We start from the raw sequence: 27,658 nt of genomic DNA on the forward strand, positions 1-27,658 counted from the left end.
CAAAAAGAAACAACTTTTCACCTTTTCTTAAGTTCTATTCTAAGGGTTTAAAGTAAAAAGCAAAAACTTGGTTCCTTCTTTCACAGAATCCGATCGGCCAGCGATGGCAACCTGCGGAAGAAATTCATGGGCACGCTGGGCGACTTGTCCCGGAACCTGGGATGCCTCATCGCATACAGTCCCACCAGGATGGCGATCACCTTGAACGGCACCACGTACAAGACGATGGCCAGCATGAAGCAAAACGTGATGAAGATCCCCGTCGCCCGAGGATCCCTCCAGCTGAGCAGTGCATGGACCCTCTCCCCCTGCGCAGCGATGTCGCCCACCACCGTCTGGAGCCGGCTCGCCGCCAGCCTGAGCCTCTCATACCTCGCCTTGACGAGATCTGGGTGCTTCTTCGTGAAAATGGTGTCGAATTCCTCGTCCAGCTCGTCCGGGGATAACCCATCCGTGGCGTGCGAGAGCTGCGCGTCCATGGACGGCGGCGCTCGCGGCCTGTGCCGGTAGTGCGCCACCCCGATGAGGAAGAGGTAGAGGAAGAGCGTCGGAAGGATGAGCTCCGGGAACCAGGCGAGGATGAGGAAGAGGACGTGAACCAGCAGCGTTGTCACCGGCGACGACCACTTGCAGATCTCGTGGAACCAGTTCGACACCACCACCAGGCCCGAGAGGACGTTCGTCAGCCGCGCGTAGTTCGCTCGGCTCCTCCGCATGCTAAACATGTTGGACTCGGTGTCGAGCATGTAGCGGATCACCTCCTGCCGGAGCGGTGGCTCCGCTCGTCCCAGCCTCCCGGCCACGATCCGGATGGCCTCGATGCGTAGCATCTCCTGCTCGGCCACCGGCAGTGGACGCGTGTAGTGGAGCTTCGGCAGCGGGGGCTGGACGTAGGCCTGGAGGACGTGGATGAGCGTCGTGGTCGCCAACCGGACCGTGATCTCGAGTTCGCCCATCTTCTTGACGCCGCTGGGCTGGAGGGCGATGAGCGGATACGAGTTGGCGTACACCTTGTTGCTCTCGAGCGTGGACAGGCGGATCCGGATCTTGCCGATGAGGCCGTCGGGCTGCGCGTTGCTGCTGTTGTCGCTAAGGTGACAATTGTCGAAGACACAAATGGTGACGACTGTGCATGGGTCGTAGACTTCCCAGGTGTACTGCTCGTTCCACTTCGGGTTGAGGCTGTCCACCACGGTTCTCGTCCGGATCCACTTCGGCCCATACTTTGCGACGCAGTAGGCGTCGGTGGTGCCGCGCCCGTCCTTGTTCTTCATCGGCAGGAGAGCCTTCGCTTGGAGAATCCCGACTTGGAGGATCCCCAGGCTCTTCTTCCACAGGTGCTTAGCCGTGGGTCTCATGTCGCTGATGTAGCTCGTCGACTCGTCCATGACGTGGTAGCCGCCTTCGAAGCTCAGCCTCAGGTGGACGCGGCCTTTGAATCCCTTGTCTCCGTTCTTGTCCAAGTTGTACCAGAAGGACGCCACCGGTTCCTTTGGATCGCTCCTCCTTGCGATCTGCTTGTTGCCGGCGAGAGAGATCTTGACGCTGCCGAGAACCTCAGCCTTGTCCGCGGAAACTTTGTCCTCCACGAACACCATCAGGTGCTCCTCGAAAGGCTCCGCGGCTACGAACATCTTGCTCTCGTTCCACATCGGACTGGCGCTGGGAGTTTTCGGGAACGTGGTCGTCCACTTCTGGTATGGCCCGAGAGTCACTCGTGCGCAAACGTTTGGAAAGCGCGACTTGTCCGAGACGGCCAGGTCCTGTGCCTCGATCACGTTCACCATCAGGTACCAGAGCTTGGGAGATAAATACACTTTGGCCTTTGTGTGCGCGTGACCACCTGTGTCCGACTGCCAGGCGATTGGAAAACTCTCGTCCTCCTGTGTCCCAGACCAGACTGCCAGCATCACCTCGCCTTCATCCTTCTTCACGCGGGTTTTCCGATCTTCCAGCGAGTGCCACTGAGGAGCGAGAGGACTGTCCGGAACACGGAATGGAATGTCGCTGATCTCGAGCACGACACTCCCAAAATCTTTGCTTCCCTTCTCGTCCTCGGCAACGACAATCTCCACTGTCGGCCCCTGGATCTTGTCTTTGCTGAACGCAAAGACTTCCTCCCACACAGCAACTTTGTCCTTCTTTGTTGCCTTTTTCTTCGCGACCACGGCTTCTCCAAACTTGATCACCACATACGGCTCTTCCTTGCTGATGTTCCTCCCTTTGACGACGCGGACGTAGAGATACAGCATTTTCTCCACCAGATCATACGTCCTCACCTTCTCTGTCACCACCGGAGCTCGCTCCTTCAGGACGTAATCGGCCGCTGGAACCACAGTCGGGGGTGGCGGCCTCTCAACTTTCTTCTCGTCCTTCTTCTCGCCATTTTTCTTCTCTCCTTCCTTCTTCTCTCCATCTTTCTTGTCGCCATCTTTCTTCTCCTCTCCCTTCTTCGCCTCCTCCTTCTTGGCCTCGTCCACCCAGTACACCTTAACCCGGAGCTCCCCCTTGATGTGCGAGAAGGGGCTTCTCTTCTGCAGCAAATAGCTCACAATCGCCTCGTCCCCCTGTTTCTTGATGCTAATTCCCTCAATCCGGACTCTTCCCAGAAATCCATCCTTCTTCCTGTTGTTCTTCTCCTTTGGATGCGCCGTGAGCACCTCAATCCGGACAGCGTCCTGAGCCATGGTTTGCGCATCCCGGACTTGAAACTCGAGCTTCTCGTTCCACACCGGATTCAAATCCTTGGTCTTCACCTTGGTTGCCTGCCGCTGCCCGTCGAACTCCACAATGCAGTACGCATTGGCGGAGCCGTGCCCGTCCTTGGGCATGAGATTGTGCGCGCTCAAAATCTCCACCACCACCTTCTTTCCCATCTTCCGGGAGCTAAGGTCTCGGCGCACACCTCCCTTGATCAATAAAGCTCGTCAATGTGAATTTTATCTCCTACCATCGCTGTCACTCCAATCAAAGAACCTTCTACGACTGTCCCTCGCTCAACTTCTATGACTGTCCCTCGATCTCGAGAAGAAAAAAAACGTCACAGAAATCGACCATCTCGCAAGAGCATGCAGCAACAAAAAGCCCAATTTTGCAAGAGACACAGTGATCCAGTCTGGCTGCCGTCCCCGGCAGCATTAGTTTAATCTGGATCCCGGGACTGAACCTGGAGCAGCTTTCACTCAATCTAAAGCATCCAAAAAAGGAAACAAAGAAAGAAAAACAGCTCCCCTCTTTACAAAGAAAACTCCCGCAAAATCACAAAAAATTGGTCTACCTATGATCCTCTCTAGCTCGCTGCCTCATAAATGCACCACCACCAAGAGATCTAGACTGGATTGCACTAACACCGCTCCTACCTCACGAAATCAAACGCGACACCCCGCTCACATAAATGCCAGCGTCTATCACAAGGATTGCTTGCTTAGAAGACAAGCCTCCCAGAACACATTGTCTCGCGAATTCCTGGACAAGATGTAAGGCCTGGAAGCAAAAAGCGTCTCATCCAAGGCTTACTCTCGGACGAATTTTCTCACGGTTCATGCCCAATGTATGCCGTCAAGAACGAATTCCAGCACCAAACGTTTCCGAGAGCGATCTGCAAGGGGGAAAGAAGCGCAACGATCCTGTCAGCACGAAAGAGACGCTCCACATCACAGATAGAGAGCAGAGGAGAGAAAACTAACTGATTTGAGAGGCGCGAGTAGAGTAGGCCACCTAGAAACGCTCGCTAGCGCATCCCTTCGAATCCTCGCCGCCAATTTGACCTTCCAGCTTCCGATCGATCCTATCGGTCAGAGAGAGCGAAATATTTCGCGCAAGAACCCTAGAGGCGGCAAAAATAAAAACCATGGAACGTTGGCAACGGGACACACATATCGCGGGCGGCGAAGTGAAGCTTCTATATCCCACGTGGCAGACGGCGTGAGCCAGCGCCGTTACTCTCCCCGCCGGCAATGACGGAATGTCCCGCCATTTCCAAGCCGGCGAGTTGACCGGCGTTTCGTACCACGTGGCTCAAACCAGTAGTGGCTCAAGCGTACGACAGTACCTAGCATGACACAATGATCAAGGTTCTCTTAACATCATAGTGTAACGATTCCACCTATCTTTTTGATCTTTTCGGACAATTGGCCTCTCTTTACGCAGCTCTTTGCGAGAGTGCGTTGCCTCTTTTCGCCTTAATCCTTTACACCTATGCGATGATCGAATTCGATCCAATTGGATCAAATTTCTCGACTCCCTTGATTGCATATTGATAGTTTGTCGCGTGACTCACAGAGAAAAAAAAATCAAAGCAAGTGATTTACGAGAATTGAAGTGGCCCATTTGAGTTGTGGCCCAGGTGTACGAACGTAGGCCCCATGCTGAAAGTGGTGTTTTGGAGGTTACGGGAAAAATACGATATTCCGGACGTTGACCATGATACCACTTCAAAAGATGATGCCATACGTACCCGTTATTACAGTGTAGTTTGCTGTTACTCTGAAAAATAACCGTGATGTCAAAGTTACAAGTACTTGAGAAAACCCACGAGGAAAGAAGAGTAACTTTTACCTTTGGAAAAGGTCTTGTTCACGCGCCTGACTTGTGAGCTTGCCAGGGAAGAACATCGATGGGTTCTGGAACATCATGGTCCGGTGTGGAATCGTCAAAGCTTCCGACCAAGCTTTTCGCGAAAGGGCCAGCTTGTTGGTGGAGAGTTAGCTGCGCGATTCGAAAGACAGCAGCCCCGAGATCGATCTGTGGTCGATCGAAAGTTCCTCGGACGGGAACCTACACGGAAACATATAGCTGAAAAAAACTGTAAAGAGAGAGAGATGGTTAATCACCTGGAAATGGAAGTTTTTCGGAAGGTTGTTCAATCCTAGAAAGTCTTTCAGGATTGTCTGTGGAATCACTAGTTTTGTGTTCATTTTCTCTTCGATCCAGTTGAACTCGCCCCAGGTAGCAACATGAACTTTGCCTGTTTAGAGATGAAATAAGAAGAACAAGTAGTGAATCCAAGACCATACCCGCAATGAGAAGATCAATGCGTCGGCACTTTAAATGACCATCCACATTGGCTACGGCCTCGATAGCACTTGTTTCCATCTTGAGCTGGCGTCTTCCACCCGAGACTTCGTCTTTGTTTTTGCTTCGCGAAAGCAGCGTGAAGATCCCATCGAGAATAGGTCCTCTTGCCAATACCTATAGAGGATGACATTAAAACAGTTGGCACTTTCGGGAAGGAACAAGAAAGTACAACTTTGAACAGCTTACCACACTCATTGGTTCGAAGCGTAGCTTGTATTCATCGGCAGGAAACTTCATTTCTTTTGGAATGACTTCCATGATCACGTCAGGCATGTCATTTTCGGCCACAGCAGGACCGACTATATAGCCTAGCAAAGGATTCACTCGAGCAAGGTAGAGGCGACCGAGCTCAGGAGTGAGATCCATCTGAGACAAACGAAAAGATATATAAGTTTCTCAATCATTAACAAAAGAGAAAACAGTACCTCGATTTTTATAGGCTCGATGAGCTCGATCTTCTGATTCGAGGCATTGAGAAATCCAAGCACCTGTGCTTCAAGACAATCCGACCAGGCATTGATTTGCACCGGCAAAGAACGAAGACCACCACCCGACTTAAGAGCCTCGGATCTTTCTTTCGCAGGACTGCCAACCAGAACGTCGACAAATATTTTCTCTCCAAGAGCAGCCGCTGCGTCAGCTGGAAGAAGCAGCTCTCCGCCACGAATCGTCAATCCTCCATTAACAGCCTTGAAGTCCGATGCCAGTTTCACGACTCCGGTCGAAACAACGGCATTTTTCTTCTTCGGTTGCTGATGTGCTTTTCGAGTCGAGGATTCCACCGCACGAGCAAGACGAGAGATTCCGGTCTCTGGATCCTCGAGCAAGTTCATCCATAGCGAAGAAACCGTGCAATCCCCTGTGAAACCACGTTTTGATTTTCTCTCATGAAATCTGGAAACAAAGAAGGAAAAAGAGTAAACTAGGAAGTTATATCTCTTTTCCATTCTTACCGAAACCACTCCTTCCGGTTACGATCGAGAAAAGCGACGCCTTAGTCGTGATGTTTTGGATGTCAAGAACACGCTCTCCATCACCATCCTCGAGACAAATTCCTTCCAAATCCACAGGCTTCGTCCAGCCAAGGGTGGCCTTGCGAACTCGAAGTTTCCCTGGAAGAGATCTTGCTAAGAAATTATACTTTAATCATTTCACTCACCTGGAATGGTATGATTCGCGACCCAGACAGTGGCATTCAATCCTTTCTGCCAAGAAAGCATCGCCGGTAGAGCAGCCACAGTGATCGCCGCGCAGCACAGCACCGCCGCCAGGGCCCGGGAAGCAGTCGAAACCACCGCACCAAGCGATGGCATGCGCGGAGATGATTGCATCGCAAAAACACCTCTCCTGCCGCTCCAATGACGCCGAAGCGGAATTCTCACGCCATGGCGAGATGGAACGATGCCGATCACTCCCCGAGGAGAGAAATGCGTTCCATGCTCACAGGCAAGCGCCTGCCCGCCCATTCTTGATCCTCCAAGAACCCTAAAAAACAAACCTAGGCTTGTCTCATCACAACAATTAAACTTGAGATTGAACGGCTAGGATTTAGGCTAGAATTATTAAAACGTTTCAAGAGCTAAATAAATATTCCAGTAGATTCTCCCTTCGCTAGTCCGGTGTAACCTTGTCATAGTTGAGCTCCTGGAATCTCATGCTCACCCGCATAGCGTGCTTTAGAAATTTCTCCGCGCAGCGCTTCACGCACGTCTCCTCCTGCTTCTCCAGCGTCTTGCGCCGGAAGGAATCCACGCAGTGCCCAAAGCATCGCTCCACCAGCGCGTTATACATCCTCAAGCTGCGCAAAAATGCCCAAATCCATCCCAAAATCCCATCCAACGCAGAGACATTTACCTGTCGCGGGCTTGCAGCGCATCGATCATGCCCGCAATTCGCTGCTGATCCTCCTCCGCCATGCCGGCTACCTCCATACCCGCTCTCTCCATCGCTCCTTCTCCCCAAGAACCCTAAACCCAGAAAGAAAGGAAGAACTTTACCATGGTCAAATGCTATATATAATATTTCACATACAACCCTTTTGTGTGAACGAACACGAAAGCTTCAAAGCCTACTTTTTCTTATTAGTAAGAGTCAGCTCCCTCAACTTGCTGCCTCGCCAAATACTTTTCTCGACGCTCTTTCTGCAAATCATTGACAAAGCTTGTGAGTGACGAGAGAATTGGAAAAAGATTTGGTACCCATTCGTCAATGACAAGCCCCTCCACGACCGCTCCTTTGGGGTTTTTCTCCTCACAAGGTTTCTTGCGGGCTTCCTGCGCTGCCTCGGCCTCCGCTAGACGCTTCCGGAGCCTCTCCAGCTCCGCCTGCATCGATTGAATCACTCGTGAGTTGGATGCAAGGAAAATGCGAATGATCTTACCGGAGAAGTGTGTTGCGGGTCTACAAAGACCACTTGCAGTATTCTCTCAACGGTGACTAGTTCGCGCTGCTCTTCAAACTGTTTTGCGAAGTGAGAGCGAGAGAAAGAGAAGGGCTCTTAGATCTCATACTTTGCAAGCTTATGACGTACCAGCTCTGGCGTGTACTCGACCCCGTCCTTAACTTTCAGGCTGACAATCTTAAATTTCTCCTTCGCTCTCTTCTGCTGTGGACGCTCTGGCTGCTCCACGAACTTGACGACTGCCACGGGATGGGAAAGAGTCAAAAACACGAAGAACCGGACGAACTTCATACCAGTTGCGTAGATGGTCTCGTTCGGCTTGATGATTCCATTTGGAGGACGCATGAAGCAGCTCTTTGGTGCCGTGGTTTGGAACTTCACAAGGAGAAAATCAGAGTAGAAGACGATGCGAAACGAAGAACGAGATGCTCACCTTGAATGCCACATTGGAGCGGCTCACATTCTTGATCTTCACAGCGCTGGAGACTTGCTTTCCCGGTTCATCTAAATTTTTAAACTGTGAGAGATCGATTTTACAAGCAAAGGAGAGAGAGAGTGAAAGAACTTACACTCAAAAACGAGCTTCTTGTCAGGGTCGAGGCGCAAGCGCCGCTTGTTCAAGAGAAAGGCCTTTGCGGCAGCAGAGACGCTGCGCAGACTGGTCGCATCCCTTCCAAATCCATCGGGCTGCATTTGGCTCTGCTGCTGCTGCTGCTGCTGCCGGTGATCGAACAGAGAAGGGTGCTGCTCGGCTGTGATGCGTTGCCACCACCGCATTCTGCCTAAACCCTAGCCTTGACCATTCCAGCTCGCGGATTTCCCTCCACTCTGGCCTCCGCGACAAGGATCCAGCTCCCAATCCGTGGAATCTGCCACAGCAGCTCGGGTCTTACCGGAAATCGACTCGCAGCGCCAATGAGAGCAAAGATCTACAGGCCTGAGAAGAAATGTATGTAGAGCCCTAACGCTCTTGGGGGGCCAATCCTAGCCGTTTATCTGCTGACCCAGTTGACGTAATCTGGATAGCTACTACTACTGCCACGTGGAAGACATCCGGCCGTTGGAAGGGTTGACCTCTGAGTATTCAAATAATTTGGGGAGAGGTGTTAGGGTTCTTGCGCTTGGGCAGTGATGTTGATGCAAGTCGGGGGCGAGGGCGATCGGCCGACATTCTTTGAGATGGTGGCTGCGCAGCAGCTCCCGGAGAGCTTGAGGGCGGCGCTAATGTATTCATTGGGGGTAATCGTGATTTTCTTCATCGTCTGGGCAGGAAAATCTCACAACTTCGCCGATTTTTCAGGTGATTGCACAGAGAAGGCCCATTGTGCACAGGGTTTTGGATTATAGCGACGAGTTCTTCGCATTTCTAATGCTAATTCTCGAGGCGCACAACGTCCGGACAGCGGGTATTGTGTGATGGCTAGCTTACATTCATGACATGACGCTATGATTCTTTTTTTTTTTTTTGGTTCTTCCTTGCGGCAGATGCTTCTTTCGCGGAAGCTCTTTATGGCTTACGGAGACAGCCAGTGGAGATTGTAACCGATGTGACACAGAAAAAATCGTCGCTTCCTTCTAGAGCCGGTCTGACTAGAGCTCAAAAAAGCCTCTCGATATTTTTCCTGGTAAGTTCTTTCGTCTGCAAAACTCCCGAATTCACACGTACTTTGTTTTATCAACATGGTAAAGGTTGGATTGCCTTACATCAAGGCAAAGTTGCAAGGAGCATACACGGCTCAAAGAGGCAGCGCTTTGCAAACGGCGTTATGGGGAAGTAGCAGTGCTCCAGTGGAAGAAGTTGTTCCACATAACAATAGAAGCATTTTCCAACGCTGGAAACTTAATCTGGTTGCTGTTCTCACGTACTCCTTTCCTTGGATTCACGCCACTCACGAAGGTATGTTTTGAATGTAACTTATCTTACTAGTCTTTATGCTCGTTCCAGGACTATCGTTCGCATATCAATTGCTGTATTTACTCGAGGCAACGCGGTTCTATTCTCCAGCCTTGTACTTGACCGGAGTCTATGTCCGCCGTGCATCCGGACAGGAGCTGGTAATCACGATGTCGTTTTACCTTTGTCGTTTTACCTTGTTGTGTAAAGCTAGATGGAACTAAACATATCCAGGAAAGAAGAAATCACGACTATGAACGGATTCGAGGCCCGGCTTCTTTGAAGGTGAAGAGCACTTTCTCTTCATGCCGTTGTGTTTCTTTTTAGTGACTGATTTATCACTTGACTCTATAGGCTGTTCAAAGAGGCCTCTTGAAGTCACTTTACACTTTTCTGGACTATGCTCAAACAGGCCTTATTGCCGGAGTATTTCTCTTCAAGGTACGCACTCTTCTTTCACTGCAGTTCCATACAACTCCTAACACGAGCCTCAGATGATGGAATGGTGGTATCAATCTGCCGAGGAACGAGTCATGGCCCCTACGATATATCCCCCGCCTCCACCACCACCGCCACCAAAGGTAACTGTTTCAGAGCTTCTTTTTTGTCTTGAATGCGCTTTGTAGGTGGCACCAAACGGCATCCCTCTACCGGAAAGTGTTAGAACTTGTCCACTTTGCCTGCAAAGGCGAACAAATCCCGCCATGGCCGCTGTATCTGGATACGTTTTTTGTTATCCTTGCATATACAAGTACATATCCCAGGTAAATAGTGTTTGCTTCCTTTCTGCTCTATCTGGCTTCTTCCTTTGGACAGTATAAGCGCTGCCCAGTCACTCTGATCCCAGCTGATATCGAGCACATCCGCCGGTTGTATAAGGATGCATAAACTAACAGATTTGAGAGGTACAAAGTGATATCTTACATATATAAAGCAAATTTTCTGCTTTGCAGCGACCAGTGATTTGCTGCAAAAAATGAAGACTAGCAAGGCTACACAAGAGATTTTTTATCTCGGACTGTCCTCTGGTTTGTCTCCAAAGTGTCTCCATGCAACCGCTAGTGCGCTGCCCATGATGTTCATCAATACAGCCGACACCGCAGGTGGTACACATGCTAGAGGAGAAGCGAAGTGCGAGTTTGCCAGAACAACGCCGAGAGACGAGTTCTGCATCCCAACTTCGATTGAAATCGCTCGGCTCTGTGGCTCTTCGAACCCAGCAACCTTGGACGCAACGTATCTACATCCAAAACAGCGCAGACTTGTCAACAAGCAGTGCAACCTTTGGAGAATAACTCACCCCAGCAAGAAGCCAGCAGTATGCACCATAACAACGCCTGTGGCAACGAGCAAGAGAGACGACGAGTCTGCGTCATTGAAGCTCAAAAGGCCAACATTTACAGAGAAGACACTGCAATACGATGGTTTCGACAAGCGAAAGAAGAAATCCAAAGGGACAAACCTGCTAGCAAGTAGAGACGAGATCAATACAGCTGCGAGGGGCGCAAAAGGCTTAATGAAGGCAACACCGTGTGGAAAAGATCCTTGTAGCCAGGCACCGAGAAGAACTGGAGCAAGAACTACCTGGAAAAGCCGAGCGTCACAGAAAACAAAGAAACTTTACAACCAGTCTCACTTGTAGAGTGCTGAGAGCCAGGCCTTTGATGTCCACAGGGATGTAAGCTCCGGCAAAGGACAGTGTCAAGAGCGGTGTAGCAAAGACTGCTCCAATCGTCGTGCACGCAGTCATGATAATCGAGAGAGGAACATCTCCTCGAGCGATGTAAGTCACCTTTGGAAAAAAATGGATTTTGAGAGAAGTTCTCGCGAGATCAAAGACTAGAAAACTTACGACGTTTGATGCGGTTCCTCCCGGGCAGCACGACATCAAGATGAGCCCAGCTGATAGCATGGGAGAGAGATTTAAGAACCGGCTAGTAGCAGCACCCATGACCGGCATAATCACGTACTGTGCCATGAATCCAAACGCAATCTAAGAACCAAACGCGAAAGAAAACCATCCAAGTTAGAAGCAAAGAAGGGAAAAAGAAGCCAAAGAACCAACACGAAACGAAGAACAACACCTTTGAAACTTTGGATGAAGTTTTTTTACCGCGGCCGGGCGCCTCCGGAGGACGTCCGCCAGATCCGAGAGCTTGAGCGTGAATCCCATGGACAGCATGATCGCCCCCAGAGCAAAGCTGTAAGAGCCGGGGCTCCTGCTCACAAACCACGAATAAGCCTGTGGCCTGGCCAGCGCGAGCAATCCACCAAAGACGACGTAGACCGGATACAAGCTCGTCGCCACACCTAGAATCTCCTCCAATCGACTGCTGCTAGGCGCGGCGCTGCTCACATCCTCGCCCGCGCTTGCCTGGGCCCTGCATTCTCGATCCCTGGAGCGAATTGGAGCGCCGCGGGTCCGGCAATCAGCCAGAGCTGGACGGTGATGGCGCGCAGCGATTGGGAGGAAGGAGGCTGGAGAGTCGAGGTGGACGGCGAGGCGCAAGCACGCGGTAGGACACCAAGCGCACAACGCCATCCCTATAAACCCTAAAACCAATTGTTTTGTTTAAGTTGAAATACAGTCAACCTGGTCAATGAAAAGTCAATAAAGGCAAACTTTATTTGCTTAAAAACCATCTTAGCAAACATCATTTTATTCTATTTCTTATACCAGCTCCCTTGGATTTTTGTTCTATTTCGCAACGTTGAGCTTCATGGGAACAGGGATGCGATATGTCTGGGTGCCGTCATATATGTCCGCATCAGTCCTGAAAGCCAACACACCATCAAAGACACCGTCGATGCGATCCACAGGCTCACGCTCCACGCCATTGAGCGATGTGTCCCTCGTCTTGTAGTGGAACGGGATGGCCAGTTTCGCAGTGCTGATCACAACCTGCACAGTTCCCTGGATGGATAGCAGAGGATGTCAGTCAATCAATCGAGCAAAGGCGCACAGGCAGATTCTCTTACGTACCGTTTTCCCTGGAGGAATCGTCACTTTGTAAGTCGTCTGATAAGTGACTTCCTCGGACAAAGTCTCGTCCCACTGGTTTCCAAACTCTTGCTCGGCTCCGATCTGGATCTCGGTGCTCTCTTTGGCAAAGAACGGCACACCGAGCGTCAAAGTCTGCGTGATGCTCTCGGAGAAGGTGAACGAGTTGTGGAAGGACCTGGTGTTGCTCACTGTGGTGGTCTTGCTCGCGCTGATCTCCATCTCAGCAGGCTCGCTGCCTCTGTTCGTGGCAGATCCATAGGCGACACCGATTGGCGCCTCCTCGCTCGCACTCGCCAGATCTAGCAGATACGTCACGTTAAAGATTTGCCTGCTCCTCACAGCTTCTTCGACCACCAGGTGGCTGGACGTTTCCTCGTAATCGGATGCCCCAGCAAAGACCACGTCCGGATTATTGGTGACCCAGGACCGGCTTCCACGCATAAGGTAGAGGCCATTGGAACCCTTGAGAGCGAGTGTGGTGCTGTTCACTCGGACTGGATCGAACTGGCATTCAGCGTAGTCGGGAGTGTCACCTCTAGGTGCGACCCACTTGTCTGTATCGGCCTTCCAGTAATTGTTTGAAGTCCAGGAGGCGGCTTGGTTGGATCGAAGAGCTATCTTGCCGTTCAGGAGATACGCCACCTGGTCGAGGGCCCTGGGAATGTGAAAACAGATGAAAGACGAAACCAGCAGTGTACCTGGTGGGTGGTAACACGAATATCCGCGGATTCGTTTGTGAAAGCGAACTGGTCCGGGAAGCCTCCAATGCCCATAGGCTCGGAGAGGCAGCTGAGGTACTTGGCATTGTTACCTTTGAGACCCACGTACTCGGGCATGTTGACAACGTAGTAGGACGACTCCACCACTTCTACCATGGAAACGATCTCATTGGGCTCCTTGAGCAACGCGTGGTACTGGGTGTTGAAGCGCTTGAGGAAGAGACCGTCGTGGACGGAGGAGAGTGCCACCTTTCCTGGGGCGACCTCGGGATGGAGCTTGAACCGGTTTGAGGCATCGGTGTCGCTGGGTGGGTTCTTGAGGTCGGCTACCACAGCAGAGGTGGAGGAGTGGCGGCGCCAGAAGTGCTTGTTGGCGGAGCAAATGACGAAGGAGGCGTTGGAATCATTGGCATTGTAGACCGCCTCGTGTGTGGTGTATCGGGTGGTGGTGTCGGACTCGAATGCAAGGGTGCCATCGGACTTAAGCATGAGGTACTTACCATTGTCGGCTTTGAGAGAGAAGAAGCGGGGAAGCTTGAGCAATGGGGATTCTGGATTTGGGGTCTGAGCCATTGCTGACAGACACAGAGCAAAAGAAACTTGGGCTGGAGGTTTGAGAGCTGCGTATCAAGTTAGTGCTTCCACAATGGCTTGGAATTACGATGACAAAATACATGTGCAAAGAGTATATGCCAGCAGCACAGTAAAATTTGTTGGTTGTGAATTATGATGATAAAATACAAGTGCAAAGAGTATATGCCAGTAGCACAGTAGACTTTGTTTGTTGTGAATTGCGATAACAAAATACAAGTGCAAAGAGTATATGCCAGCAGCACAGTAAAATTTGTTTGTTGTGAATTATGATGATAAAATACAAGTGCAAAGAGTATATGCCAGTAGCACAGTAGACTTTGTTTGTTGTGAATTGCGATAACAAAATACAAGTGCAAAGAGTATATGCCAGCAGCACAGTAAAATTTGTTTGTTGCTGATCTCTCTCATGCATTATTTTGGGTTCACTATTGGTTTATCTATCCAAGTTCTATTTTAATATTTTGGTTGCGTCACTACAAGAAACAACAAGCAGGCCTCTCCTTGCCGGCACTAGAATAGTAAAATTTTATATTCCAAAATTGATTATATCAAACCTGACTATGTCTACTCTACATTGTGTCATATCTCACAAATTTGTTCATCTCTATCTATTCCACATATATATCACAATGATAGGGATGGGGTGGGTGGTGTGGCAAACGATTGAATTATACTGCAATCACATCAATTTAAAACACATATGTGTTTTATTATTGAATTGTTTAAACAGACATGTGTAACTCACAAAATAATCTTGCATTAGTGCATACCACACACAGACACACACACACATGTATATATATAGCAAAATTCAAATCAGTGCCACTTGCATTAGTATTTGATTATGTGCATGAAAAAATATATTATTTATCTTTATTTTAGTAATAATGTTGCAAAGTACTTCTTCTTAACAAATTAGTATACTACTTTAAAACAACATCTTCCTATACATCTCAAAACTTACTAATACCTATAGAACATTAAAGTTTCCCATAGATCTATAGTATAATGGAACTCATAGGTATTTATTAACTTTTAAATGACAAAGCCATTATAGAGCCTATAATGCTTTTGAATTATATTGAATATGACTAATGACACAATTTTGAGATTTCTCTCCATATATACAAAAGGATCTAAAACTCTTGTGACTTTGAGAAATAAAAAATGATTGCTTAAATGAAAAAACAAGTCAATTGTCTTATTGGAATGGTTTTAATAATAGTAAGGCCACAGCAATGGGGTCCACTATGCACACATTATGTTGCTTGGTGGACTTCAACACCAAAACTGCTAATAACAACACAAAGCAAGTTTGAATAAAATCCACTAATGTTTAGTAGGAAGAGATGGAAATGCATAAAGGTAGTCATATAAAGTTAAGTGTATATAAAATTGTAAACCAAGAAAAAAGCTTGGAGGATTTAAAGATAGAATGTGCTAGAGTTGGGAGGCCACTCCTATATGTGCCAAATTTGCTATTAACCAAATATAACATCTATAAAAAAAATTTAATAACAATGTCCATGAAATCTACTATGGGCCTCCCTTTATTGCTTTATTGTTATAAATATTATACCACCAAGGAATTAATTAAAATATAAAAAAGTCTTTAAAGATGTTTTAATGGGATGAAAAAGTGTTTCAAATGAAAACCATCTTTCAAATCTATATAAAACATACATGTACATATGTGTTAATTATTATTGACATTTTCTTGACACTTCATCTAGATAATCTATAAGTGATAAAGAAAAATATTTAAAAAAATTTAAAAACCTATCAAAGATGAGATAAAAAAATAAAAAATAAAAATAAAAAATACTTACTTTGATTAAATAAAAATGCTCTTCAATCCAATCTTATAAACTTCTTAACTATACTTTATTTACTTTAGCACTTTATTCCATGAAATGAAATGAAGAGAGAGAGAGCAAGGATCTAAATATACCTAGTATAGATGTATTTCTTTAAAAACATCATTGAAATTTATATATACTTTTGATATATAGAAATTCACTTGCTAATAGTGTTACTATAAAAAAGAATAAATAAATAAATACATTGGGTATGAGTGGACTACTTGAATTTACTTGGAAATGTTTATAACTTTTTTTATTCAATTTCATAGACTTTATCCCATTTTTACTTTTAGGAATTTGATCCTAGAGCATCTTTATTATATAAAAGCCTCAATGCAAATAAAATAGAAATGATTTACAACCATTATAGAGGGAGTATTATGGCAAGAGATAATTATATATAACAATAAGAATTTTTCATTGGTACCTATGACTTTTATAACCTTATAGGGCATATAATTTAAATACATTTCAATTGCAAACAATTAAGTTGGACATCACTGTCTTCAACCAAGGTGCAAGGCTACCAAGACCAAATTAAAATCAGCAAAAGCTCACTACTCTCATAAAATCTAAAAAAAAATGTAAAGTGCAATCTACTATTAAACATAATACTACAAAAGAAAGGTACAAGAGTTACCTTTTTAAAAAAAGTGCAACAATCACTTTTTTACACCAACTCTAGACTCTATTTAACTCAATTGCCTTTAGCCCCAAAAGTCAATATCACTTTTGGGTCACATCATACAAACTATATATTAAAGTTTAAGTTAACCAAAGTTAACTCCAACCCTTTCACTAATGTGTAATGACTTATGAAAATGGAATGGTTTACAGGTAAAGTGACTAACATGTTAACCATTGGAATAGTCTAAAAAAATTTGTGGAAAATTTTCTATCCTAAAGAAAGAATGACTCTTAATTTAAAAATACAAAATTTCAACTAACTTCCTCTTACTAACAACTTCACAAATGTTCATTTCAAAATAAATTCTATATGCATAAGTACTGAATATTATGCTCAAATTTCTGCTAACATCAATATTTGCAAAAATGTAAATAAATACCCAAGACTCAATCACGAAGACCATATCTTTGGATATCCACATTGCATTAACACTCTTCTTCAATCACCTTCAAAATCTAATATGAAGCTAAAACACTAATTAAAAAAATGACATAAAAAATCAAGGTCTAAAGAAAATTCTTTATCACTCAAAATAATAATGTCACTTCTATTAACACAAATGCTAGCAATGTCAATGCCTTAATTTCACACTTTTTCCATCTGACAATCTACTCCAGGTGCTAACAGATCAACCAATAAGCTATCGCAAATGAATGGAACAACTTTTTCTATCACTTTACAGGCAAATCTTCAAGAAAACAAAGTATCAATTTAAGCTTAGTATAATGGGTCATCATTGAGAACTTAGTCAAAGCTACTTCAATGCTACTATATACAAATAAACTCCACTTCATGGTTGATTATCATTTGATAAAGCAACTTCATAAACACATTACTTATGACCACATATATATATGCTTTATTTCGTTAAAGTGGAACTTTTCATTATCCCACTTATGGTGTGTGGCCACATGCCATTTTTATAACAACAATAAAAAATTGAAGTTTTAGCTTTATAATTTATAAATTAAAAACTTTTCATATGATTTTGTGTTATAATATTGTGAAATATAAAAAATAAATTAAAAAACTGATAGAAATATTAATAAATATTAATTAAGTACTAGGAAATGGCATGTGGACACATGCTAATTAATGTCCCACTTTACTGAATAAGTTCCACTTTAACGAAATAAAACATATATGATATATATACAATGACTTGATTATCAATTGAACAACAACATGAGCAATACCTATATCATTACTATAAAGGCTTATGTGAGTATCAAGTGCCAACTCGATTCAGCAAAATATAACATAAATGCCATACCCCATTAATAGAGATTTACAACACTCAACACCATTAACTTTTATTCACAACATAGACAAGTTTATGCCACTCTCTTTTTGACTAAAACTCAATACTAATCCAACACCAAGCTATTCAAAGAGTAATAACAAGGTTCCCCAAAAAAGAATTAAGTATTGTAGTCTTTAATAGCAAGTAAAATGATTTAGCATTTCACCACTATTCATCCCATAACTCACCATTTGTAAAACCATCATAACTAACATCCATTAAGATAAGGACTCTTGATTATATGATGTGAACATAAGTAATAAATTAACACCTCATTGCAAATCATCTCTTGAGGAAGAGAAGATGATTTACGTGTTTAATCCTTTGTCCATAATGACTCTCTTTTCAAACTCAACTTTGATTAAACCTCCAATTTGCATTTGCACTGCCTTTAATCCAATCCAAGAAAAGTTTATAAGAGAATGCGGCAATGACTATTTGAATTAATAAATTAATCATTATAGTCTTGATTGATTCACTTAATCATGAAAAATAACCATATGTCTAAAGACAATGATACAAAACCCAAGTTTTAAGGCCTTGGGCCACTAAATGAAGAAATAGAGCCAAATTTCTAAGTTTGTAACCAATGAGTGAAGAAATTGGCACATGAAGTGACTCTTGAACATTTAGCCTAAAGAGTGAAGGGATAAGAGCACAGAACGACTTAAAACAATCTTAAAGTGACCAACATCCTAATGCCAAGACCAACATACAAAATAAAGACAAATGGAGTAGCATTATTTCAACATATTAATGCCCTATTGTGAGGATATGGGTACTCCATTAGTTAGCATGGTGTGGAACTTAGACTTAAACCTAAATTAAACGCAAAACAAAGATAGACACAAAAATTAAAGTTAGACTATGCTTTAAGTTGATCAGCTATGCCTAACCTATTATCCCTACTATACATTTGGAACCCTTTGCAGCTCCCCCCCACCCTCCCGCTAGGAACACATGCTTTAATCTTTCACCCTTAGTATAAGAAGTTAGTCTTTACGACAAATTTGAAACTTATTAAATATAGAATGGTGTTAGATTGCGAATTTGGATATGGGATAAACACCATTGTATTTAGGACAATCTCTATATTCTATAGATATGCCAAATTAGCAAATCTACACACTTTTTATAAATAACAATTGAAACCGAATGCTGCTAACACAAGGTGTATGATAGCAAGGGTGTTTGACAAACATGGTAAGCTATCATTTAGTAAATATTGAAAGACCAAATTCAATATCACAGGGGTTCCCAACACTAGCAAATGCAAGTCAATGACAAGAGTTTCTCAAACTAGGTTGAATATGCTTAGCAAGGAATATATAAGAGTTCCTACCCTATGTTTATTCAATTTAAGTACACGGCCATTGATTAGTTTCTCAACTAGCTTAAGTGGAGATTAATAAAAGATTTAGCAATACCAATTTCTTGCCGTCATGGCAGTAAGGAAAGAATATCCAAAAGGACTAATTGACAAATAATTTTCGATATCCACAGTCACATTCGCGACATAAAATGTCTTGACTTGTTTGGCAACTTACAGCATTTTTTAAATAACACCCTAATTCCACTAAAGACGTTTGATAGATACTTATACTAGAGTAGAAAGTTTCTTAAGAAGAAAGATTATAAATATAAAGCCTAAACCTTTTATCCTTATGAAGACTTTCATATTTAGAAGGGGAATACTTTCTTTGGAGCTTAACAAATACAAGAAAAATGTCTTACTTCAAGGATTTAGATTTCTTTCATGAAATATATAACCATATTCTCCAAGACACCAAAAAGGGCCAAAACATGGCTCATAAAATGTTTTTCATTAGTAGTAAGAGACTCTAGTGCTTGGCATCCTTAGGAGAGAATTACCTCCTTAGTTGAAAATTGAATAAAGAGAAAGAGCTGCAAATACTTGGCTAAAAAACAATAATCACACTATAGTTATAAATGCACTAGTGTTACTAAGAAAATATTTCCTTTTACATTTCAAGAATTACAATAGTAATAATAACAATGCTATTGTTGAAAACATACCTTCTGCTGCTATAACTTATTTTCCATCTCAACCACCCAAGAAAAAAATTTCTAGATTAAATATGTTGCACTTGCTCTTTTAAATATAGAAGGATGATGATTGTTTAAATCTTTTAAAGTAAGCACTTTCTAACATATTCTAGGATATCAAGAACATTTGTCCTTAAAATAAAAGGAACACATAAATAATAAACACAAAGAATAGCAAACACACTTGATGCTCAATTATAGAATTTTGAACTTGGAGCACCCATGTTCCATGAAGCCAATACTTTTTAACACTATTTTTTCAAAAGAGGAACAAAGGAATAGAAGGACAAATGTTCAAGAAGGAAATTTAATGGTAATTCATTCACACCACCACACTATTATATTAGATTTTGAAACTCTAATCTAATAGCTAAATTTAATGGTAACTTGTTCACACCAGAAATAAACATTAAAGTAAGATAATGTTACAATTAGCATTTCTTTTGCATTTTTCACTAAAATCCTAATGCTACACTTTTGTAGCATTAAGATTAAATTATTCCATAAATATTCTATAGGGCAATGCTGCGGCACCACTTGGAGCGCTGGCTGTGCTGCTGCTGCTTCTCCACACGCACAACCCTCCGATTTGCATGGATTGCCATCTTCTTTGACGACTCCTTGTGGTGGTGTTGGTGGTGGTGGTGGTGATTGGTGGCAGTGTTGTTGGCAGAGCTGTGATGGTGCTGCGGCACCACAAGTGCCGCCTCTTCCTCCTCCCTTGGTCACTTCCACGACACGCCCATTCCGCTGCCTCTGCCGCTGCCCCCACGAGAGAAGTCTCTTAGGCTCGTCGGGGCTCTTGCACTTGTGCCCAACACCAGATTCCAGAGCATTGCTCAGCTCTGCCGTGCCGCTTGACGCCATCGCTGCCACCGTGGAAGCTCCTCCTATCATCGTCATTGCCGCCGTGGCACTCCTCTCCTCTGCCGCTGCCGCTTTCGAGGAGGGGGGAGATAGAGGAGGTGGTGCGAAGAGGGCAAGGGAGATTGATGCGGATGGGGGTGGCTGGAGCCAAGATCTTCGTGATTTCTGCCACCTTTTGCTGCCGCTGCTGCTGCCGCTGCTGGCTTGAATCGGCCGCCCAAAGTGTTGAGAACAGGGCGGCCCTTGAACATGTTGGCGCCACTGGCGTTTTGAAAATACTTAAAATCCAAGACTGTGTTCCCTCCTCTTCTATAGAGATCTTTGTTTTTGCGGTGCCAGTGATCAAGGAAGTTCTTGCTTCGTGATCCATGGCTTCTCTCCCTCTCACACAAGGGAAATTTTGATTCCTTGTTTGTGGAATCCTCTCTTCTATCACATGCTCAACATTTCTGAGAGATGTGTTTCTAAATCACTTTTAGGTATAATTTAATGGCTGGTGTGAACAAAGCATTATTAAATTGACTAACTTATTGGCATTATCTAAAGTTTTTATTACAAAAATGTAGTATTGAATAACATTAAAATTGTAAAAATTCTGGTGGGTGTAAAACCCTCCTGTATGTAGATGATTGTATGCAAGTGTCCAATTAACCAAACACACAAAACCGTCTATATGTTATCTTACAATTTGTCTATAATTTGATCACTCCAGACTTGTCTTGATTAATTTTCTTTCTAGTCTTCTATTTTGTGAGCTTAACAAATGAAAAGGTGGATAATTTGGGTAAAATTGGATTCATAAAAACCCACGAATTGGATTCATAAAAAGGGTGACTAAATCCTTCTTGCATGACCTTTCATATTGGCACATGATGGCCATGAAATGAATCATACTATGGGGTCATGAACATGCCATTATTCATAGGTGATATTCTAGGAATATCTGATCATGTACGTGCATAGACCTCGATTCAGCCATGGCACCTGGACAATGCCTGGTTATATGCAACCGCATACAACCATCCGCTCACGGTTTTACGGCTGCTGGTGGTGAGTCGTTGGCAAAGAGCGCAAGGCCTCATTCATTTGCACGTTTTTTTGCCCTAGCAAAAGCCTGTCAAAAGTGTTGTACGATGGACGAAGTGTTCAACCGCATGGTCCTTGTGGGGTGTCGTGAAATGCTTTTATAGTCCTTCGTTCTCGTGCTTCAACGACTCTCTAAGAATGTCTCCTCATCCCTTGGTCTCGATTTCGTTCCTCCTCCTGCTTGCTGCAAATGCAAATGCCGCCCTTCGGAGTACTATCACAAGTGATAGTAATCTGGATGGTGATGCAGGCATCAGAATGTTTGGCGACGTTGGCTCTGACCCTCCCAAATCCATCGACTGGAGAACTTTGGGAGCCGTCACACCTGTGAAAGATCGTAAAGGATGCCAGAGTAAGTCGGTTTTTCTCTCTATTTATGTTTTAGCCTGTGGTTTGGATGGAAAATCATGTTACAGATGGCAGCTGGGCATTCGCGACGGCAGAAGCCATCGAGGGAATCAACAAGATTGCGACTGGAGTGTTGGTGGAGCTGTCGGCGCAGCAGCTGCTGGATTGCTCCCGGAGCTACGGCAGCGATGGCTGCCACAGCGGGTTTCCCCAGAACGCATTTGCATACCTTGACGACACAAGGAATGGCCTCTCCACCGCATCAGATTACCGCTTCACAGGATTCAATGGCACCTGCCGAAAACACGTAAGTGCGTGCGTGCTCTTGTGTTTCCATTGTTTTTTACTAAAGTTGTGCTCTTCCAGAACCGCAACTCCGTAGGCATTGACAATTACGACAATTTGTACGGCTCCAGCGACGACACTGACATCGTCAAGCAGGTTGCCAAGCAGCCAGTGACAGCTCTAATCGATGGCAACGCGCCGGAGTTCCTTCGCTACAAAGGGGTATGAGAAAAATCATTCGTTTTTGAAGGAAAACTCGCTGAAGCCTTTGAACTAAAAATGCAGGGGATTTACAAGGGCCCGTGCAAAGACGACCAGGCAACTCCGTATCTAGCAGTGCTCATCGTCGGTTATGGATCCGAAAACGGCCAGGACTACTGGATCATCAAAAACTCGGCGGGGACAAGCTGGGGAGAGAAAGGCTACATGAGGCTGCAGCGTGGAAACCATGGCCTCCCACTGGGTCGATGCGGAGTGAATGGCTTCGTCTACTTTCCTGTCAAATCGAAGGTACCACCGCCGCCTCCTCGACCACCGCCATCACCCCCAGTTCCGTGCTCCAAGAGGATTAGCTGCGATCTTTCAGACTTTGAGTGCTGCCCTCCGAAGTCCAAGCCTATTTGTTGCCCTATATGGAAGAGATGTACTACCTCTGGATGCGCTGTTTAAATATGTTTCGGTGTGGTCCTTAATAGATGTTGATCCCATGACTAAATTCCCTTGGAGAATCCACGACTTCCTAAAGCTCCAAGAAACGGAATTTAGCGTTCTGGAATTGCATAGCATTTGTTGAAATACGCTTCCCGTAATGCCTTCAAACCAATGCTCCTAAAGCAACGAGGTTTTAAGCCTATAGACGTCCACATAGTGCTTCAAGGCCCCTCGAAAGAAGCCCTGAGCAACCTGAGACATCAAATATTGAATTGAGTCGAGTCAAGCAAAGCAATGTAGTTGCAAAGTAAAATTAAAAAGTGTATATCAATCAAGTGACAGATGTATCTGCAGAGGTGTCGATGTTTTTGTCTCAAGTCCCGGCATCCATGTCAAAAGAGAAGCAAGTAGACATCCTCCCCACAAAAATTCAGGTAGTTCCCATCTTGACCAGTGAACTCGATGTCGTAATTGACATGGAAATCAATCAGATACTCGCTCGCAAGCCTGGTCACCAAGATCTGAACCTTACGCTCGCCGCAATTGGTAATCACCATCATTACATAGAGCTTGGATTTCCAAGCGGCGAGGTAGATATCCTCGCCATCCTCGGGCAAGGCATAATACGAGAAAAAAATTAGTTGCGGTATCAAACTCTTCTTCTTGTTTAAAGGTTGACGCACGATGGAGATCAAACCCTAAATCTATTTTACTCCGTCAATCCAACTTTTCTTCTTACGAGCCGTTCTCCGAGAAAAAAAATTGGTCCGCGACGCACAACAATCTCGCGACCTGTAAAACGCTCAATTCTACCACTCTAGATCTTGGCAATACCTCCTCTGGTAGCGGCGGCAAGCATCGAGGATAATACTCGCTCTTTCCTACGTACAGTCGGTGCAAAGAGTAGCAAGCGCGAGCAAACACGAATCTAGCAGGCGAGACGGCGATTCTCAGCTAAGATAGAAAACTCGAAGTGACAAACTTACCGGAAAAGGAGCTGACGAAGGAATGGATCACCCAAGACACGTCCCCAGGCAACGTTGAGGCTACCGGAAGAAGCCAGCAAGTTTCCCAATTCCAGTAGTGTGCTCGACACCATCTTTTCGGCCTGCTCGTAACTTCCCTGGAAAAGAAGAGGGAAAACGTAAGGAAGGAAAAATGTTGACACCATTTTCAATCTTCCATACCTGCTGGAGCTCAGTGACACGCACATTTGTCATTTGGCAAAGAGCTTGCAAAGGCGCAGTGAGGAAAAAGGTGAAGGTGCTGCCTGTACCTGGGTGCTTTGCCGTGTATGGCTTTGCGGTTGGCGAAAGAAGTAACACCACTGGCTCGCCTCTTTCGTCACCGCACAAGGACTGCAAAGAGTGACAAACCAGAGTAATGTTGTTTCCAAAAAGCATAAGCGAGGTACCTCAAATATGTTGCTAGCGTCACTGTCGACGACGATAAAAAGCGGCCTCCTTGTAAATGGAAGCAAGTCGCCTGGATAGACGTTGCTTCCTCGTCGTCCAAGCGATAAGCCAGTCGATCCATCAACTCGTCGCCTAGGACTGCCGGCAGAAACAGGAGTCTCTTCTAAAAGAGCGTCCGAGCGATCGGGGGATGAGTCTGTGCTTGAAGCCTCCTTTGAAAATTGATTAGAAACACCGCTCCTGTCATGGGAACCAGGACGGGATCTTCCTGAAAAGCAATCGAAGCACGAATTGATGTGTCACACAAGAAAATTTCGAGTACCTGCAGCTGACAGATACAGCAATACTGCAGAGTCCGGAGGCACTTCCTCACAAGCAGTAGCTAAAACCTGCAAGAAAAACCATAAGCAAGAAACGCACGCACGAAAGAAATCACTTCTTACCATAAGCAGCTGGTGAATGTTGGGACGATATAGAATGTATTTGTGAGGGTTGGCAGGAAGAGTCGGATCAGCTATATCCTGAGCAAGCAACCCTCCAGCATTTGAATCCGTCGCGGACTTCATGCGATAGAAAGACCCGCTAGGCTCCCATTCCAAACATTGAAGCATTCTAAAGTTGTCCAGTGTCAGCTCGCTAAACTTCACCTGGCACCAGAAAGCATTAAAGTTACCACCATTCCGCCGCAGCAAAAGGAGTCAAACCATGTACCTCATTATGGAAATAGCTCACGAGAACAGCATTCTTGAGCCTCAGAGCTTTGTGTCCCTCCAACTTGGAGACACTAGGAAAGGAGGAAACTTGACCATCGAGAGCCGAGATGTATCGAATAGGCCTGCTCAGCTCAGCCAAGGAATCGGCCTTTAGAAAACGGACAATCTCCTGCGTGACGGTTTTCCATTCCTTGACATCACTATTCTGTAAGGAACAGCGAAAAGTAAGTAGAAAAATAAGGAACTTTTCAGGTATTTTTCCCCATGATCGATACCTGGAAAGAGCTCGAGTAGTCCTCGACGAGGATATGGAGTTGCCTGACAAGGCGATTCACCATATCCCACCTGTTAAGTAGCAAACATATGACAATGAATCGAGCGAAGTATCTGAGCTGCTTATTCGCGAGCGTTATATCCTTGCCTGGTTCCTTGAAATACTCACGGCTGAGAATGGCCTCGTAGAAGATGTAAGACTCTTTCACGAAAGTAGCATCGCTCGTGCGGAGATAGTAGATGTAGTAGAGCTGCCCGATCCGAGAGGCAATCTCGCCAATCTCCCAGCGCTTGAGCCCTGCCTCGACGAGCTTCTGGCGATTATCCTGCTGGAATTTCCACAGCTTGGTGTACACCTGGAATGCCTTGCGGAAGTAGAAATCCCACTTGTTCTGGCCGTAGGGAGGGAAATCTCGCAGCCGCGAGAACTTGTTGTAGGCCTTGTCGACGAGCGCGCGGTACTCCTCACACACGGACAGCGCCATGAATGGAATCGATTCCGCCGAGCAGTAGCAGCAGCCGGCGCAGCGAAATCACGATCCATACCTCACTGCTGATGATGTTTCCGTGGCGCCGTCGCTGGCGATCGCTCTGGTGGCGTTGTCGGCGGCACCTAGGTCGCGCGCCTTCATCGTCACCGCCAAAAACAAAATGCTCGCTTCTCCTCTCTGGAAAACAAAAACCCCAACCTCCGCCAAATAAATTCTTTGACCTTGGGTAACTTTCAAGGTAAAAGATAAAAACCCTTGCTTGAAGTTTTAGGGTTTATCATGTCAGCGCGAAAGACAATGGAGTATTTCGTGGCGGCAGTGGTCTCGCAATTGAGGTATAAGTTTTGGGTAGCGATGATGTTCTTCCATGGATTGATGAAAGATCTTTTATTTTTCCAGACAACGCGAAGGCGAGCTCCAAGGAGTGATGGATGTGCTCAAGCCCGGGCCTCTGGGAATCAAAGAACTCCAATTTTCCGAGGCCGAAGTGATCAAAGCCCGGGCAGCCGTGAAGAGAGCTCGAGAGAACTGGGTAAAATCCTCGCAGCTATAGGAAGAACTCGAGAAATCCTCGTAGACAAAATTTGATGAAAAGAAGAAAGAAAGAAAAGAAAACTCACTCGCAAGAACTTGTCTAGCTGATCTCCAGGTACTCGATTATGTGCTCCGAGCTTTGAACTCCCAGCTTCTCGCCGGGAAGCGCTGTTCGCGAGATCAAATGCTGGAGCACACCCTCCATGCTTCGCATTTTTCCACCCACGGCCAGTAGTGAGCTCACCAGACCCGCCGTCTCTCCCAGATCTTCGCTCAAGTCGCGTGCTATCACCAGACTCGCGTATCGGATCTCTAGAATCGTCGAGATCCAGCGGATGATTGTTTGCAGCGACGGTACCAAGCTTTGATCCATCTCCCGAGCGTGGATCATCTTCGAGGAGAAAACCTCCAGCCACTTGTTGAGGTAACGAAGAAGTATCGAAACTTGAGAGGTGTCCAGCTCTTCCGAGACTATGGCGGTTAGAACAGCTTCATCGTGGTCGGCGCTGAGAAAGATGTGGAGGCACAGCTCGGACGCTGTGAATCTGTCGAAAGCAACAGCCAGGTTGACGCAAGCTGCCACATTGAGCGCCAGTTCTTCCCTTTTACGAGCTAGGAACTCCTCGGTTTGGTTTCCATCCGCGGAGATCTCCCCTCGAAGCCTCACAGCGTCCTGGATGTGGTTGGAGACGAGTTCATGCCAAACTTGCCGCTGGAGCTGGAAGAACTTGGCAAACTTCTTGCTGTTGGCGAGAAAGAGTTTCAGGATCTCCAACCACTGGGAAGGACGAATGTCACGGACGGAAAGAACGCAGAGAAGAACCAGCGGTACGTTGCCATCTTCCACAATCCTGTCGATGATCTCTGGATCCTCGTTGGAAGAAACCAATCCACACTCCAAAAGCGTCGCAACTGGATCCCAAAACCCGACACTGACAGACCATCGTAGAACAGTGCTCACAAGTCTTCGACTGATTCCCCTGGACTTTTCCTTGAGCAAATTCCTGAGCTCCTGATCCTGGACTACCCGGTCGTTCACTAGGCCGGAGAATAGAAGACCGCCGTCACTGCTGCTACTGCTACTGCTGCCAAAATGTCTAAGATTCTGAAGATGATGTTTGAGCAGCTCTAAAACTTTAGACTTGGAGGCTTTCGGAATGCTTGCCACGAGCGCCTCCTCATTACTCACCTTGGAAGCCAAAGCGCCGGACAACACCGCGATCTTGCGCAACGACACATCTCCGATCTCCTGTGATTCGGCCCCACCATGGCTCGCATTCCACAGCGGCAGGAGCAGGAACGATTGCTCGCCAGCGCTGGCAGCAGCCCCGCGATCCAGCGATCCCAACACGATTTCCAAAGAGGTGGGCACCGCGGGAGGAGGAGC

At 45.7% G+C, this 27,658-nt stretch overlaps 9 protein-coding genes and 1 long non-coding RNA gene across 11 annotated transcripts; 2 read left to right on the forward strand and 8 right to left on the reverse strand.

The window, feature by feature from the left end:
* Positions 1–6: 6 nt before the first annotated feature.
* LOC9654485 (protein QUIRKY) lies at positions 7–3,154 on the reverse strand. Its single transcript, XM_002983302.2, has one exon. The coding sequence runs from the start codon at positions 2,874–2,876 to the stop codon at positions 81–83; it is 2,796 nt and encodes a 931-aa protein (XP_002983348.1). The 5' UTR covers positions 2,877–3,154; the 3' UTR covers positions 7–80.
* Positions 3,155–3,158: 4 nt separating this feature from the next.
* Positions 3,159–3,837, reverse strand: LOC112351114. Its single transcript, XR_002993999.1, has 3 exons — positions 3,687–3,837; positions 3,517–3,598; positions 3,159–3,465 (listed from the first exon to the last, which is right to left on the reverse strand). It is a non-coding gene; the product is annotated as an uncharacterized LOC112351114 (long non-coding RNA).
* Positions 3,838–4,074: 237 nt separating this feature from the next.
* Positions 4,075–6,566, reverse strand: LOC112351097. Its single transcript, XM_024688344.1, has 8 exons — positions 6,236–6,566; positions 6,030–6,188; positions 5,502–5,935; positions 5,263–5,442; positions 5,016–5,190; positions 4,833–4,966; positions 4,558–4,776; positions 4,075–4,485 (listed from the first exon to the last, which is right to left on the reverse strand). The coding sequence occupies exons 1-7, from the start codon at positions 6,540–6,542 to the stop codon at positions 4,576–4,578; spliced, it is 1,590 nt and encodes a 529-aa protein (XP_024544112.1). The 5' UTR covers positions 6,543–6,566; the 3' UTR covers positions 4,075–4,485; positions 4,558–4,575.
* A 19-nt stretch (positions 6,567–6,585) lies between these two features.
* Positions 6,586–7,051, reverse strand: LOC9654759 (mitochondrial import inner membrane translocase subunit Tim9). Its single transcript, XM_002983303.2, has 2 exons — positions 6,931–7,051; positions 6,586–6,874 (listed from the first exon to the last, which is right to left on the reverse strand). The coding sequence occupies exons 1-2, from the start codon at positions 7,020–7,022 to the stop codon at positions 6,688–6,690; spliced, it is 279 nt and encodes a 92-aa protein (XP_002983349.2). The 5' UTR covers positions 7,023–7,051; the 3' UTR covers positions 6,586–6,687.
* A 17-nt stretch (positions 7,052–7,068) lies between these two features.
* On the reverse strand, positions 7,069–8,450 carry LOC9654760 (vesicle-associated protein 4-2). The gene is made up of 7 exons (XM_024688345.1): positions 8,047–8,450; positions 7,911–7,981; positions 7,771–7,852; positions 7,607–7,716; positions 7,457–7,534; positions 7,275–7,400; positions 7,069–7,217 (listed from the first exon to the last, which is right to left on the reverse strand). Exons 1-7 carry the CDS (start codon positions 8,252–8,254, stop codon positions 7,158–7,160), a joined length of 735 nt encoding a protein of 244 aa, XP_024544113.1. The 5' UTR covers positions 8,255–8,450; the 3' UTR covers positions 7,069–7,157.
* A 158-nt stretch (positions 8,451–8,608) lies between these two features.
* Positions 8,609–10,382, forward strand: LOC9654761 (peroxisome biogenesis protein 12). The gene is made up of 11 exons (XM_024688389.1): positions 8,609–8,716; positions 8,778–8,883; positions 8,963–9,102; positions 9,167–9,374; positions 9,423–9,532; positions 9,582–9,656; positions 9,726–9,812; positions 9,866–9,952; positions 9,998–10,135; positions 10,188–10,276; positions 10,325–10,382. The coding sequence occupies exons 1-10, from the start codon at positions 8,609–8,611 to the stop codon at positions 10,257–10,259; spliced, it is 1,131 nt and encodes a 376-aa protein (XP_024544157.1). The 3' UTR covers positions 10,260–10,276; positions 10,325–10,382.
* Positions 10,242–11,929, reverse strand: LOC9654486 (probable sodium/metabolite cotransporter BASS2, chloroplastic). Of its 2 annotated transcripts, XM_024688387.1 has the most exons (6): positions 11,485–11,929; positions 11,224–11,364; positions 11,008–11,163; positions 10,834–10,955; positions 10,672–10,782; positions 10,242–10,611 (listed from the first exon to the last, which is right to left on the reverse strand). In XM_024688387.1, the coding sequence occupies exons 1-6, from the start codon at positions 11,911–11,913 to the stop codon at positions 10,380–10,382; spliced, it is 1,191 nt and encodes a 396-aa protein (XP_024544155.1). In that variant the 5' UTR covers positions 11,914–11,929; the 3' UTR covers positions 10,242–10,379. The 2 variants fall into 2 exon arrangements, with proteins under 2 accessions (XP_024544155.1, XP_024544154.1); XM_024688386.1 differs by having other exon boundaries at positions 10,672–10,955.
* A 47-nt stretch (positions 11,930–11,976) lies between these two features.
* LOC9654762 lies at positions 11,977–13,667 on the reverse strand. Its single transcript, XM_024688247.1, has 3 exons — positions 13,123–13,667; positions 12,355–13,030; positions 11,977–12,285 (listed from the first exon to the last, which is right to left on the reverse strand). Exons 1-3 carry the CDS (start codon positions 13,665–13,667, stop codon positions 12,070–12,072), a joined length of 1,437 nt encoding a protein of 478 aa, XP_024544015.1. The 3' UTR covers positions 11,977–12,069.
* Positions 13,668–21,689: 8,022 nt separating this feature from the next.
* LOC9654763 (zingipain-2) lies at positions 21,690–22,969 on the forward strand. The gene is made up of 4 exons (XM_024688370.1): positions 21,690–21,913; positions 21,978–22,216; positions 22,276–22,416; positions 22,480–22,969. The coding sequence occupies exons 1-4, from the start codon at positions 21,700–21,702 to the stop codon at positions 22,861–22,863; spliced, it is 978 nt and encodes a 325-aa protein (XP_024544138.1). The 5' UTR covers positions 21,690–21,699; the 3' UTR covers positions 22,864–22,969.
* A 563-nt stretch (positions 22,970–23,532) lies between these two features.
* On the reverse strand, positions 23,533–25,951 carry LOC9654487 (protein SCAI). The gene is made up of 8 exons (XM_024688445.1): positions 25,249–25,951; positions 24,972–25,178; positions 24,704–24,907; positions 24,583–24,649; positions 24,260–24,528; positions 24,033–24,203; positions 23,832–23,968; positions 23,533–23,773 (listed from the first exon to the last, which is right to left on the reverse strand). The coding sequence occupies exons 1-8, from the start codon at positions 25,729–25,731 to the stop codon at positions 23,581–23,583; spliced, it is 1,731 nt and encodes a 576-aa protein (XP_024544213.1). The 5' UTR covers positions 25,732–25,951; the 3' UTR covers positions 23,533–23,580.
* Positions 25,952–27,658: the final 1,707 nt, after the last annotated feature.

Source organism: Selaginella moellendorffii, unplaced genomic scaffold, assembly GCF_000143415.4.
Source record: "Selaginella moellendorffii unplaced genomic scaffold, v1.0 SELMOscaffold_57, whole genome shotgun sequence".
In the NCBI taxonomy this organism is placed as follows: domain Eukaryota; kingdom Viridiplantae; phylum Streptophyta; class Lycopodiopsida; order Selaginellales; family Selaginellaceae; genus Selaginella; species Selaginella moellendorffii.